The 12,205-nt window shown below is 51.2% G+C and overlaps 1 protein-coding gene across 3 annotated transcripts; it reads right to left on the bottom strand.

Moving 5' to 3' along the window:
• Nucleotides 1–4,300: 4,300 nt before the first annotated feature.
• GSTT2B (glutathione S-transferase theta 2B) lies at nucleotides 4,301–11,981 on the bottom strand. 3 transcript variants are annotated; one of them, XM_043974560.1, is made up of 6 exons: nucleotides 11,893–11,981; nucleotides 11,080–11,358; nucleotides 7,926–8,013; nucleotides 6,646–6,796; nucleotides 6,288–6,461; nucleotides 4,301–6,172 (listed from the first exon to the last, which is right to left on the bottom strand). In XM_043974560.1, the coding sequence occupies exons 2-6, from the start codon at nucleotides 11,189–11,191 to the stop codon at nucleotides 5,969–5,971; spliced, it is 729 nt and encodes a 242-aa protein (XP_043830495.1). In that variant the 5' UTR covers nucleotides 11,192–11,358; nucleotides 11,893–11,981; the 3' UTR covers nucleotides 4,301–5,968. The 3 variants fall into 3 exon arrangements, with proteins under 3 accessions (XP_043830495.1, XP_043830485.1, XP_043830504.1); XM_043974550.1 differs by lacking the exon at nucleotides 11,893–11,981 and adding an exon at nucleotides 11,534–11,738; XM_043974569.1 differs by lacking the exons at nucleotides 7,926–8,013; nucleotides 11,893–11,981 and adding an exon at nucleotides 11,534–11,738 and having other exon boundaries at nucleotides 6,646–6,791.
• Between the last annotated feature and the right edge of the window lie 224 nt (nucleotides 11,982–12,205).

The raw sequence follows: 12,205 nt of genomic DNA, 5'->3' as shown, positions 1-12,205 counted from the left end.
GGTGGTTTGGAGTCGGGCCTCCAAATAACTGCCCGTCACTCCGGAGGCAGGGTCTCCTCAAAGGAGAGCTGGACACCAGTGAAGAAGTGCTTATCCTGCAAGAACTTGTTCCAGATACTGGGGGTTGGGCCGCTGCAGCCACATGCCTGTCTCCTTTCTCCTCGAGGAGGTGGGCTCTGATAAATGAGGGAGGGTTCAGTCAGTCCTTGACTCCCCACCACACAGCCCCCCTCATACCCATGCCCCACCTTGAGATGTCCAGGTACTCGGTGCTGACCACAGCAGGCCAGGCAAGGAGGCAGCCCTTCCATGGATGCCCAGGCCTCTCACTCAACTGACAGCGCAGAGTCAGAGGTGCCCTGGACAAAGTCAGCATGGCAGGACGGGCCCTCTTCCCAGTGGGTATGATCCTCCTGGTGAGACAGGGCCCACAGCATAGGCGTTGTACTTGTCTCAGCTAGTACAGGATGGCGACGATGTGTCAAGGACAGCAGCCCCTCGGGGGTCTCCTCACAGACTCCTAATTGGAGAGACCTCTAGTGCCATCCTCTGGACCTCTTCCTCCATCCCCTTTCCTACCCCATCCCAGGGCACTCCCCTGTGTGTCAGGGCAACTCCTTCAGGGCACCTGGAGGTTTCCTTGGGCCGCCTCACCTACCTGTCCCGGCCCCCCTTTCTCGGCAAAGGGTGTGTGGGAAGGGGGATGGGAGAGGGGCCGCTCTGACCTCTCCTCCCAGGCGGGTACTGTGCTTGTCGGCGCTCTCTTGCTCTGTTCTCCCAAATGATACTCAGTCTTCTCTCTCCAGGAGCCTGGAATGTGTCCCAAATGACCACAGATTTCTTACAATCCCTCAAAACTCAGCCCAAGCTTCCCCTCCTTCTGCACCAAGCCCTTCCTTAGCCAGTCCCACCCAGCCCACCCCCAGCTGCTAGTGCCTTCCCGGGAAGTTTATCCAGTATTTTTGTAAATATACAAAGTGTATGTACATGTCTACATTGACAAGATATTAGGGGATCCCCTGCTTTCCAGAGCTAAGGCCCAGCAAGCGGGCTGTGCCCTGAGCTTGGCATAACAATAATCCTTTGCCCTCACCCTCTGGATGATCTCACCCTCTGGCAAAATTGCACCGTTGTTGTATTGCTTTGGCCAGCATCATGTGTTCTCTGAGCTCTCAGACAGGCACCAGACAAGCTCGGACAAGTAACCATGTTCCTGTCATGAAGACCTGCCACGAATCAAACTTGTCTCGTTGCCATTACCTCTCATGGTCAGGTCTACGGCTCACGGTGTGTGTAGCCCTCGGTATAAGATTAAGATCTCCCCACACTGCCTCAGGTCTCCCCTCTGGGGCAGGGCCCAGGCAAGTGTCTAATTCACCTCCTTGCTTGTGAGCTGTTTGCCTCACTTTGAAATTAAACTTCTATTTGATTCCTGAGCCTACTCTGTCTGGCTCCAGACATCCATGGGTTAGAGGCCGGTTCTGGCTGGCTGACAACACAGATGTGCACATCACCTCCTCAGGTCCATGTGAAGCTCCAAGGGCTGTGACTAGGTCCGTCTTGTCCTGGTATCACCAACATGCAGCACACAGTAGGTGCTTAATAAATGTCTACTGATAAGCATTCATACGACTGAGAGCCCTCTGAGGGACAATGACTGGCTCTATGCCATTGTAAAAAAAATAAGGGTGCCTTAATTTGCTTGAGCCGCCAGTTACGCAGGTAGCCAGAGGTCTGTATGAGGACACACCGACGATCCATTGCGTTGACCTTCTGAAGACCTTGGGGCTCATATCAGCTTATCTACAGAGACTCTCCCCTTGCCTCATCTTACTGTTCATGCTCCATGCTTGAACTATCAGATTGCAAATGGAATGAAGAACCCAAGTGTTTGTCATTATCAGCACCAAAGGCAGATTCCAACAAGGCCGTAAATCTTAATTGTACCCCCTAAAACAGTGACCCTGCTATTTAAATATCCCCTTCCCAGAGTTACTGCTAGGGCTCTCTCTCTCTCTCTCTCTCTCTCTCTCTCTCTCTCTCTCTCTCTCTCTCTCTCTCTCTCTCATCCCTGTGCATGCTTGTCCATCTTGTTGAGCAGAAATGAATGGATGCTTGTCTAAATAACTATGCTTGGGAGCCATGCCGCAAAGAGCTAAAAGCAGTGGGTCTCTGCCTTCAGAGATCTTCCATCTTCCCTTGAGGCTGGAGAGGAGACAAGATTGGCCCATGCCTGAAGTGTACATTCTTCCTACCTCGCATCTGGAACCCCAAGTTTACTCCCAAACCCAGCACCACCTTGTGGAGGAGTAACCCCAGCTCTGAGTGTATGGGGAGGAACGTGGAGCCCACAGCACAGGCTCAGACCACAGGTCCAAGCTACTACAGAGAGCAGGCTCAGGCTTCGAGGAGAAAGGCAGGTGGGGCTCACAGCCCAGTTCAGACATTCTCAGGAGGTCTGCTGGAAATTGAGAGGGCCTTGGGGTGGAGCTGGGGTTTCTCCCTCTGCTACTGCCCTCTCTCCTTCAAAGACAGCCCCCCCAGTCCTTCATCAATCACCCACCGCACTGGTGGGGGCTGTGTCCTCAACCCCAAAGGAATTGGAGGGGAAAGGAACTGGAGGAGGGTGCAGGAGGATGGAGTAAGAGCTCTAGGCCTGGAGGGGGTATCTATCCACTTGTTAAGGGCTAAAATTCTAGCTAAACTGTCTAAAATATCTAATGAGTGGTCGCCAATAAATTATAAGCTTTAGCAAGAGTTAGACTTTTAAGCATTTATTAAGGAGAATAAGAATTCGGTAAAGAGAGAGAAAAAGGCCTAGATTCCTATCTGTTAAAGGGAGAGCACATTTTTAGCTCCGCTCTCCACCAGAGTCCAAAAGAAAGAGCCCAAGACTGAGCGCCAGTCTCTTCCTTCCTCCTTCCACTAGCCCGCGTCACTTCCTGACGCCAAAGAAAAGACTCCTGGTCTTGCCCTCAAAGACCTTCGCTTCATGGGCAGAACTCTTCTACAGTAAGTCTCCAGCAGGTGGCGTCATTCCAATCGTTACACACTGTGTCACCTAGCTGCTCCTTATGTTCTTAAGAGAAGACCTTTAATAACCAGGAGCTATGAGTTAGCCTTTTGTCATGTGTACTGTCCACATGTACACCACCATCTTGCATATGACAGTTAGAGCCCACTATCCAAGGAGCTCTGCGTACTTGGGTAGAGTGTGGTCCAGACTGTTAGGGAAAGGGACTTAAGTATTCTTAATATACCACTCTGGTTATCAGTGGGGAGCACACTAGTGAGGGCTCATAAGCAACAGTATTAAAACAACACAGCCCCTTAAAGCTACCTCCAAAACCCATGAAAAAAATAGCTACCTTCTAGGGACCCGGCCCAGTAATATGCAGAACTTTGGCACCTGTGTTGTTCTGCTTGGTGACTGCCTCACCTGGCCTACTATTTTTTTTATTTTTTGGGTGAGGCAATTGGAGTTAAGCGACTTGCTCAGGGTCACACAGCTAGTAAGTGTTAAGTGTCTGAGGCCGGATTTGAACTCAGGTCCTCCTGAATCCAGGGCTGGTGCTCTATCTACTGCACCACCTAGCTGCCCCCGGCCCACTATTAAAAGCAAGCCACTTCCTACTCCTTGGCATTTTTCTCAACAGCTACTTTCTGCCAGATACTGTCCGCTCCCCCCATTCCCCGCCTCTGGAACCATTATCAAACCATCTCTGGCATAGTTTCTGGAAAGAGTATGTCTGTCTACTCTTCTAGAACCCATTCATTATTCCAGGAGCACTGGGCCTGGAGTCAGGAAGACCTGAGTTCAAATTCAGCCTCAGACGCTTACTAGCTGTGTGACCCTGGGGGAGTTACTTAACTTTCTAAACTGTTAAATGGAAACAATAATATCATCTGTGATGTGAGGATCAAATGAGGTAATAATGACAAAGGGCTTAGCACAGTGCTGGGCATTCATTCAGTTCTACATAAATGTCAGCTACTCTCAGTCATTATTATCATTGAGCCTCACAACCGTCCTGGGAAGTAGGTATTATTATTATTATCCTCACTTTACAGATGAATTAACCGTAAAGCCCATGACGTTGCCACTTATTCAAGTCTTTGAGACTAGTTGGTTTGATATGATATGGGCAGAGAATGGAGAATGCTAATGGAGAAAGACGTTTTTCTGGTTTAGTTAATAAACTCGAATAGGGACTAAGAGCTGATTGATTAATCAATGAGATTGTGCATTTCTGTATATTCCAAAGAGAAGAAAGAATTAATGAACAGATGAACAAATGAATGAATGAAAAGTATTTATTCTGTTCTTATTATACATCGGGTACTATGCTAAATGCTTGGAATACAAAAATAAGCAAGCAGGAACACCACAGCCATCCAAGAGCTTACATCTTGGTTGGCAGAGACAGCATAAAGGGGAGGTGGGCCATGAGGAGGGGGCCGTCTAGTTTGGAAATAGCTGGGAAGTGGAGAAAGGCAATGGAGAGAGTTCATCTGTCAGTCTAGTGTCCCAGGGGCAGGGTCCTGGGTCTGGCATGAGGAAGGGTGACCAGAATACAGCCAGCATTGTTTGGAAATGTCTGGGAAAATACCAGAACACAGCCCTTGCCTGGATTAGAATGGAATAAGAGTGGGGTGCGTCCAGTTCCTCCAGTTCATAGTGGGTGTTAATGTTGAATTATTCTTAAATAATACATGGAAGAGCAATTAAACGTGTTCTCCCTGGCCCCACAGGGAAGGAATATGAGCAATATACAAAGAGACAGATTGAGGATCCACCTAAGGAAAACTTGTCTGGCCCTTAAAGCTGTCTGAAACTTTGGATGGGCTGTGTCCAGAAGGAATGAGTTCCCCATCATCAGCCATCCAGAGTTTGAGAGAGGATGAGCATCCCTTTGAGATGGTGGAGAGAGGGTTTCAGTTTGAGTGCACATCGGACCAGGTGGGCTCTGAGATCTTTCTGCCTCCAGAGCCACCAGCCCTTTCCCCACTCCCCCAGGCTGCCTCTCTCTGGATCCAGTGAAGCCTAAGGTGCCATGGATTTGGGGGCTGCCAATGCTCTGCCAATGACTTTGAACTGCTTCCTTCACTTTTCTCCTTGAATTGCCATCAAGACAAATCGCGCCCTATTCTGTTTTAGTGTTGGATTTCTGGTTTGGTTGTCTTTTTTAAAACATTTTTCTTCTTTTTTGCAGAAAATAATTTTGTAATAAAATATGTGGGTTTTTGTTAGTGTTGGATTTCTTTTCATCTGTTTGTGTAAAACCTCGGTATTCCCAGACCCAGGCAGAGGGTTCCAGGCTGCTTAGATCTTCTTCTTCAGACATTGTTGGTTGGTTCACTGATCCCTCCCTGTGTGCGGATAGGAACTCCTCAGTGTCTCTAAGTGAGGGATTTATTTGAGGTCCCCATCTTTGTGCTGGTGTGTGGTCACTGGTCATAAATGTTTGTAGGAGGTGATTCCATGGATATGGCTGTCTGCACTGTGCAGCCCCATAACTGGGATTCCTTCATTAGGAGAATTCTGACTGAGGGAGATATTCCAGAACAGAAGCAGATTCTCATTATCAGGACTGTAGCCTCAGTGACCAGGGAGGGGCTGGGCCCATCAGCTTCTGGGAGGGTTTGAAGCTGTCTAAGGAAGTAGGGGAGGTAGACTCTGTCCTTGAAGGGTTCCTTTATACTACAGAATGGGAACCTGGAGGGTGGGGGGTGCAGAGGAGTTGGCTGGTCCTCAATGAGCAGGAGAGTAGGATGTGAGAGGAGAGGAACCCAGCCTTGGGCCCTGAACCATGAAGCACTTGGAAGCACTGGAAACACTGATGACATTTCCAGGGAACAGAGGCAAGGAGCCAGAAACTGGCCTCTTCGACTTCTCCCCATATTCAGATTGCCTCCTCTTCTTTTAGCCCTAGTTCCCCCATGCCACAGTCCTCCATCTCACCTTGGATCAGGGGATCTTTGAAAGACGTAACTTCATCCTCTCTCGAATGGCTGAGGGGATGTCCATGACAGGTCTGGGCTCTGCACACAGTTTACGGATGGCTTCCCGCGTCTCTTGACACAGCTTTTCCCCCAAGACGGCCTCCACCCTCGCCCGCCAAGCTGCCAGCTTGGGCCGCCCCTCGAAGACATCAAAACCACCATAGTAGGTCTGCAGGAAAACACCTCAAACTCAGTATTTCCCAAACGGACATCATCTCCCCCCAACCCTTCTCCCTCCATCCAAACTTCCCAATTTTTGTTCAGGGAGAGTCTGTCCCCCACACCTGCATCAGCTCCTCCAGTGCCATCAGATCGGCCAAGGAGATCTGGTCCCCAGTGAGGAAGGGCTGGTCCTTCAGGAACTTCTGCTCCAGATGTTGTAGAGCTTGGACCATGAAGCCTATGTTCCTGTCCACTTTCTCCTTGGGGACATGGGCATCAATGAAAGGGCACAGCACCTGTCAGGGTTGGGGGAGAAGGATTCAGTCTCCACTCCACATAAAAGATCACTTACCCCCGTCCATCTACGTCCCTTCCCCCCATCAAAGGCTATAAGGACTCCAATCCAGGCATAAATAAAGGCCGGAGTGGGTTGTAAGAACCCCCTTCCCCCTCACCCACAGAGCAGGCCCGTCATCTTACCTGAATCCATAGCATTACACCAAACGTGCCTCGAATAACATCAGCATGCCAAGAGAGGTATTCTTCCACCCTTGCCCGGGCCTGCAGCTCTGGAGGATCCCAATGAGCTGGAGTCTTGTATTTCTGACCCAGGTAGCGCAGGATGGCTGTGCTAAGACAAGGAAGGACAGCCTCAGTCAGCTGGCTCCTGCTGGCCCCTTCCCAGCCTAACCTCTCCCTTGGGCATTCTCAGGAGGGTTCAATAGGCTCCTCCAGAAGATGAAAGGATTTTCCTCAGCTATCTCATCCACCTAGTCTTGCTTGCATCTGGTAATTCTTCCAGGAAATGGTGCCTGTGCCTCTGCGTGTGAGCAAGAAGGGGTGTGTTAGGGGGAGGGGGAGGACACAAAGCTAAGATGATCTCCCCCCAAGACCAGCACCCTGGGCTTTGACTCAGTCCTTGCCAGGGCCAGAATGGCCTTTAGGAGAAAAGCCAAGCAAATGCCTTTGAATTATACTAGGAGGAAAAAGAAATTGGCAGATAAGGGGGGCAGCCAGATGGCGTAGTGGATAGAGCACCGGCCCTGGAGTCAGGAGTACCTGAGTTCAAATCCAGCCTCAGACACTTAACACTTACTAGCTGTGTGACCCTGGGCAAGTCACTTAACCCCAATTGCCTCACTAAAAAAAAAAGAAAAGAAAAGAAAAAAAAAAAGAAATTGGCAGACAAATCCAAGACTAGAACCCAGGTCCCCAAGGTCCTCTCTTCCCCACCCCCAAATTCTATCTACTACACATCTCTTTCTCCTGATGCCCCTGGACATCTTCCTGGTCTCCGAGATAGCACATGCCCTCAGGCCTGGTGTTGGCTGAAGCCCGGCTGTTAAGCCATTCCAAGTCAGGAGACCCCCGTGTTTGTCTGTCCCTCTCTGTACCCTTCCCTCACTTTCCCTCTCCCCCTCCTTCTTACCATTGCTCTAACTTCACAACCTTAGCCAAACTTTGTTTTAAAAATAATGACTGTTGGGGGCAGCTAGATGGGGAAGTGGATAAAGCACCGGCCCTGGATTCAGGAGTACCTGAGTTCAAATCTGGTCTCAGACACTTGGCACTTACTAGCTGTGTGACCCTGGGCAAGTCACTTAACCCCCATTGCCTTACAAAAAAATAAATTAATTAAAACATAACTACTGTTCATCTCGCTCCAAAGATAGATAGTGAAGGAGAATGAGGGTGTGAGTGTACGGTGTGAGGGCATGAGGATGTGCCAGGGGAACTGTGCCCAGGGTCAGGAAAGGTACCCTTCTGCCAAGGTGAAATCTCCATCCTTCAGGGCTGGCACTTTCTTCAGACTGTTCACTTTGGCGAAATCGTCGGTCACGTGCTCCCCTACAGGGAGAGCAGATGTGGCAAATGAGGCACGAAGGGCCAGTCCCCTCCCCACCCCACCCAGCTGTAGCTCTCAGGGGGCTGGCCTCTGCCTCTTGGGGCTTGGGCGGCTTCCAAGGGTGGCAAGACACTGTTTTCCCAAGTTCTCCGGCCAGGATGTGTTGGTGGGACTGTTGTCCTGACTCTCTGTGACTCCTCACTCATCGGCAAAGGGCTTGTCCGAGGAGGGGAGCCAGAGACCTCGGTCATGAACGTGGGAGGGAGAAGAGCATAGGGCACAGCCCCAAGGGCTCTTCCGGTCTGTCTAGTCCAAAGCCCTCATTCCAAAAGAGAGAGAGCAAGTGAAAGAAGCCACGCTTCCCCAGCATCTCCTCCTCTTGCAAGATCACCTCAACCTTGATCCTTGCACCTCCAGGTGCTCCAGGACCTCTCCCTTCCTCTGCTTGGACAATGGAGATCCTCTGTTTAAGGAGGGCCCGGTTCCTACCTCCTAGACACACCTTCCCCTGGCCTTCATCACGCCTCCGTATCAGGTGCTCTCCTCCCCTTTTCAGCTTTAGTTTTTTACTGTGTTGTTCTTGTCATTACACTGGGGGCTCCTTGAGGGCAGAGACGGTCTTTTCCCCGTCTTTGTGTCCCCTAGCAGTTATATAGCACTTTAAAGGTTTGCAAAGTGCTTTGAATTCATTAACTCATTTAGTGGGTACTATTATTCTCATTTTACAGATTAGGAAACTGAGGCTGATAAAGGTTATAAGGCTTTCCCAAGGTTATAGAACTAGTAACTAAGGTAGGATTTGAACTGAGGTCTTTCCTGTACTTCAAGGCCAATACCACCAGCTGCCCAGGGTTAATTAAAGCTTAGTTCATTAAAAATATATGTGTGGGGGGCAGCTAGGTGGCGCAGTGGATAGAGCACTGGCTCTGGAGTCAGGAGGACCTGAGTTCAAATCCAGCCTCAGACATTTAACACTTACTAGCTGTGTGAACCTGGGCAAGTCACTTAACCCCAATTGCCTCACTGAAAAAAAAAAAAGAAAAAGAAAAAAAAGACATATTAAAATGTAAAAAAAAAAAAAAGTATATATGTGTGGGGGCGGCTAGGTGGTGCAGTGAGTGGATAAAGCACCGGCCCTAGATTCAGGAGGACCTGAGTTCAAATTTGGCCTTGGACACTAGACACTTACTAACTGTGTGACCCTGGGCAAGTCACTTAACCTTCATTGCCCCCATCCCCCCCCCAAAAAAAAGAAAATGAAGGACAAACACCAAGGTATCAACACTTCCTCTTCCAATCCATTTTTCTTCCTCCAGTTTTTTAGTCAATCCTTTAGCTTCCTGTTGCTCCCCTCATGGTCCTTTCCCCCACTAGTTTAGCCATATTGAAGTTTTTATTTTTTCCACTTAATCCAATTATTTTTAAACTACTTAACTGATTGTTTTCAAAAGAATAATGCATCCAAGAAGGGCAAGCTGTTTAATGTGGTCATGGAATTTAGGGGTGCCAACAATGAAATAAGGGTTGTTTCCCTGGCAAAGACAGAAAGCTATATTATCTATTGCTTACGGAAGTGGGCAGGAAAGAAAAAATAAGAGGAAGAAAGAAAGAGGGAGGGGAAGAAAAAGGAAAGAAAGAAGAAGAGAGAAGGAAGATGGAGGAAGAAAAAGGGAGAGAGAAGGCAAAAGGAACGGAGACAGGAAGTCAGAGAAGAGGAGAGAAAGTTCTTTTCCATAAGTTTTGAGGGGTACACTTAAGCAAAAAAAAAAAAAAGCATTACCAATAGAGATGGATGAGAAAAGCAGCCCAATGGAACCAGTGGACCTCTGGTTGTCTGACAGAAAAACCTGCAGGATGGCCGGGAACGAGGGAGGAAGGAGGGAGGAGGGAGGAGGGAGGAGGGAGGGAGGAGGGAGGAGGGAGGGAGGAGGAAGGAGTGTGTACCTTTGCCACTGCTTTGACCCGGAGGGTCCTAGTTTATCTCAGCACAGCCACGGGGAGCTAGCTGGCCTTGTGGCTAGAGGCCTTGGAGTCAGGAGGGTCTAGGTTCAAGTCCCACCTCAGACACATATGGCTCCCCAGGTAAGGCCTTAAGCACCTACTGTGCGCAGGCCAATCCATCAAGCCCTGGGGCTAAGACGTTAGGTTTGTTTCCTTTCCATTTGGGGTTTCGGTTTGGGTTGTTTGTTTTTTAAATCGCGCCTCATTCCCGGAGCACCCGGAGGTGGTGCAGGTGACCCCGGCTGCCCGCTAACCACTGGGCTCCCAACGTGACTGGCTCGGACACAGCTCAGCCACCCCCAGATCTGAGGGCCGGTCTGGGCTCCTGACGCAGGAGGGGAAACGGGAACTTAGTCTTTTTCTTCAGAATGGAGGGAAAGAGGGTGGAGAAGGGGGCAAGAGCGCTTCCCAGTGAGAGCCCTGGGGAAGAGGAAGGAGAAAGTGCGGTCAGTGACCGGGAAAAGTGAAAGTGGGAGTGAGGGCGCCGCGAGGCAGGTGCATTTCCCTCCGCCCTCCCCTCCTAAAGGCACACATCCCCTTCTTTAGGGAGAGGAGGCTGCTCTGCCAGCCCCGCTTCCCCTTCCCTCGCGGGCTTATCTCGGTCATCGGATGGCATCCAGCCCGTAGTGGGGAGGCACGCTCAGTGACTAACGGGACACCCGTCCATGCCTCCTCTAAAGTCCAGCTAAAAGGTCCCCCAAATGTCGGGAAGCTGGAGGAGGAAGGTCCACGGCCGTCTGGATCTCTTGCCTCCGTTTCCATTTTAGTCTCCCCCCCCCCCCCAGCCCCCATATCTGTCGGGAGCCGGGGAAGCCTCCCTTTCTCTCCTAAGGAGCCCGGGGCTCATCTGCTGCATCCCCCGCCCTCGTCTGTCTCCCCCAGCCCTACTCTCAGCCTGAAGGGGGAAGAGGAAGGGCTGGGCTGCGATGGAGGCGGGGGACAGAGTGCAGACTGTTCGGAGTCCTCTGGACTTGGGCCGCAAGCGGGCAGGGCTTGTTTAAGGACGGGGCAAAGATTGTTTGGAGGGTCAGTATTTGGGGTTGGGCAACCGGTCTGGGCAGGCTTACCCTTTAGCAGCTCCACACTGTGCACTTCGAAGGGGATGCTATTAGCCTTGGCGAAAAGGTAGATGGCACGGCAGGGCTGGGAGATCAGGTCCAGGTAGAGCTCCACCCCCATGGCTGCTAAGAGCTGCCCAGGTCCGATCGCTCCTGGTCCAGCAGGCAGAGGCCCAAGCGGCAGCACCTAAATAGTGCCCGGCTATAGAGCCCGGAGGGCTCCGCCTTCCGAGAAGGCCAATGAAGAAGCCCGCAGAGAGAGGGGGCGGGAGAGAGGCCGACCCGCTCCTATAGAGACAAAGTTTGTCACCCTCCCCGGGCCCCCTTTTTCTCCCCCACCCCTCCACGCGCTTGAGGCTTTGGGCGCCAGGCCAATAGGGGCGGCGTGGGAAGAACTGGGGACGGAGACGTGCCGCACCCCCATCCACACCCCCACCCCCGAACGCTGTGCCAGAGATCTGACCTTGGAAGAGACAAGTCTCTAACTCTCTGTGCCTGCTTCTTCCTCCCTTAAGCAAAGATCGAGGCCCTGAATGACTGTTGGAGGACTAGACAGGCTTAGTAAACCTCGGAAGGGCTGTTGTCTCTGGAGCCGGTCCGACGGGGCAGAATGTGACGAACCAGGCCCCTCTTTCGTTATCCCATCCCTGCCCAGCTGCTTCCCCAGGGCCTGACCAACCCCCATCCCCATCCCCACCCCCACCCCCACCCCCATCCCGCTCCCCTCCTCCTGCAGCCTCCCCCTCCCACACTGGATTTCGAGGCAGAAGCCTTGGTTCAACATCTCCACCCTCACCTCCCTGTGAGACCCGGGCAACTCACTATTCCTCTGTAGGCCCGACTCCTCAACTGGGAAAAAGGGGATCGTCGGGCTACTTGTAAGAATTGTCGTGTTTGCTCCAGTTCTGAATCTATGATCCCACGGGGGGGGGGGGGGGAGGGGGGGAGGCAGAAAGGGAGGGAGGGAGACAGAGAGAGAGAGAGAGAGAGAGAGAGAGAGAGAGAGAGAGAGAGAGAGAGAGAGAGAGAGAGGCTTGTTAATGATGGAAAATCAAACTTTTTTTCAAAGCTGTGATCCTTCGAGTAGCTTCTGGACAATAAACCCCCCCTCCTCCCCTTTCTGGGGCCACAGAAA

Source organism: Dromiciops gliroides, chromosome 1 (assembly GCF_019393635.1).
Source record: "Dromiciops gliroides isolate mDroGli1 chromosome 1, mDroGli1.pri, whole genome shotgun sequence".
NCBI lineage: Eukaryota > Metazoa > Chordata > Mammalia > Microbiotheria > Microbiotheriidae > Dromiciops > Dromiciops gliroides.
This window is presented reverse-complemented; position numbering and strand designations above follow the sequence as displayed.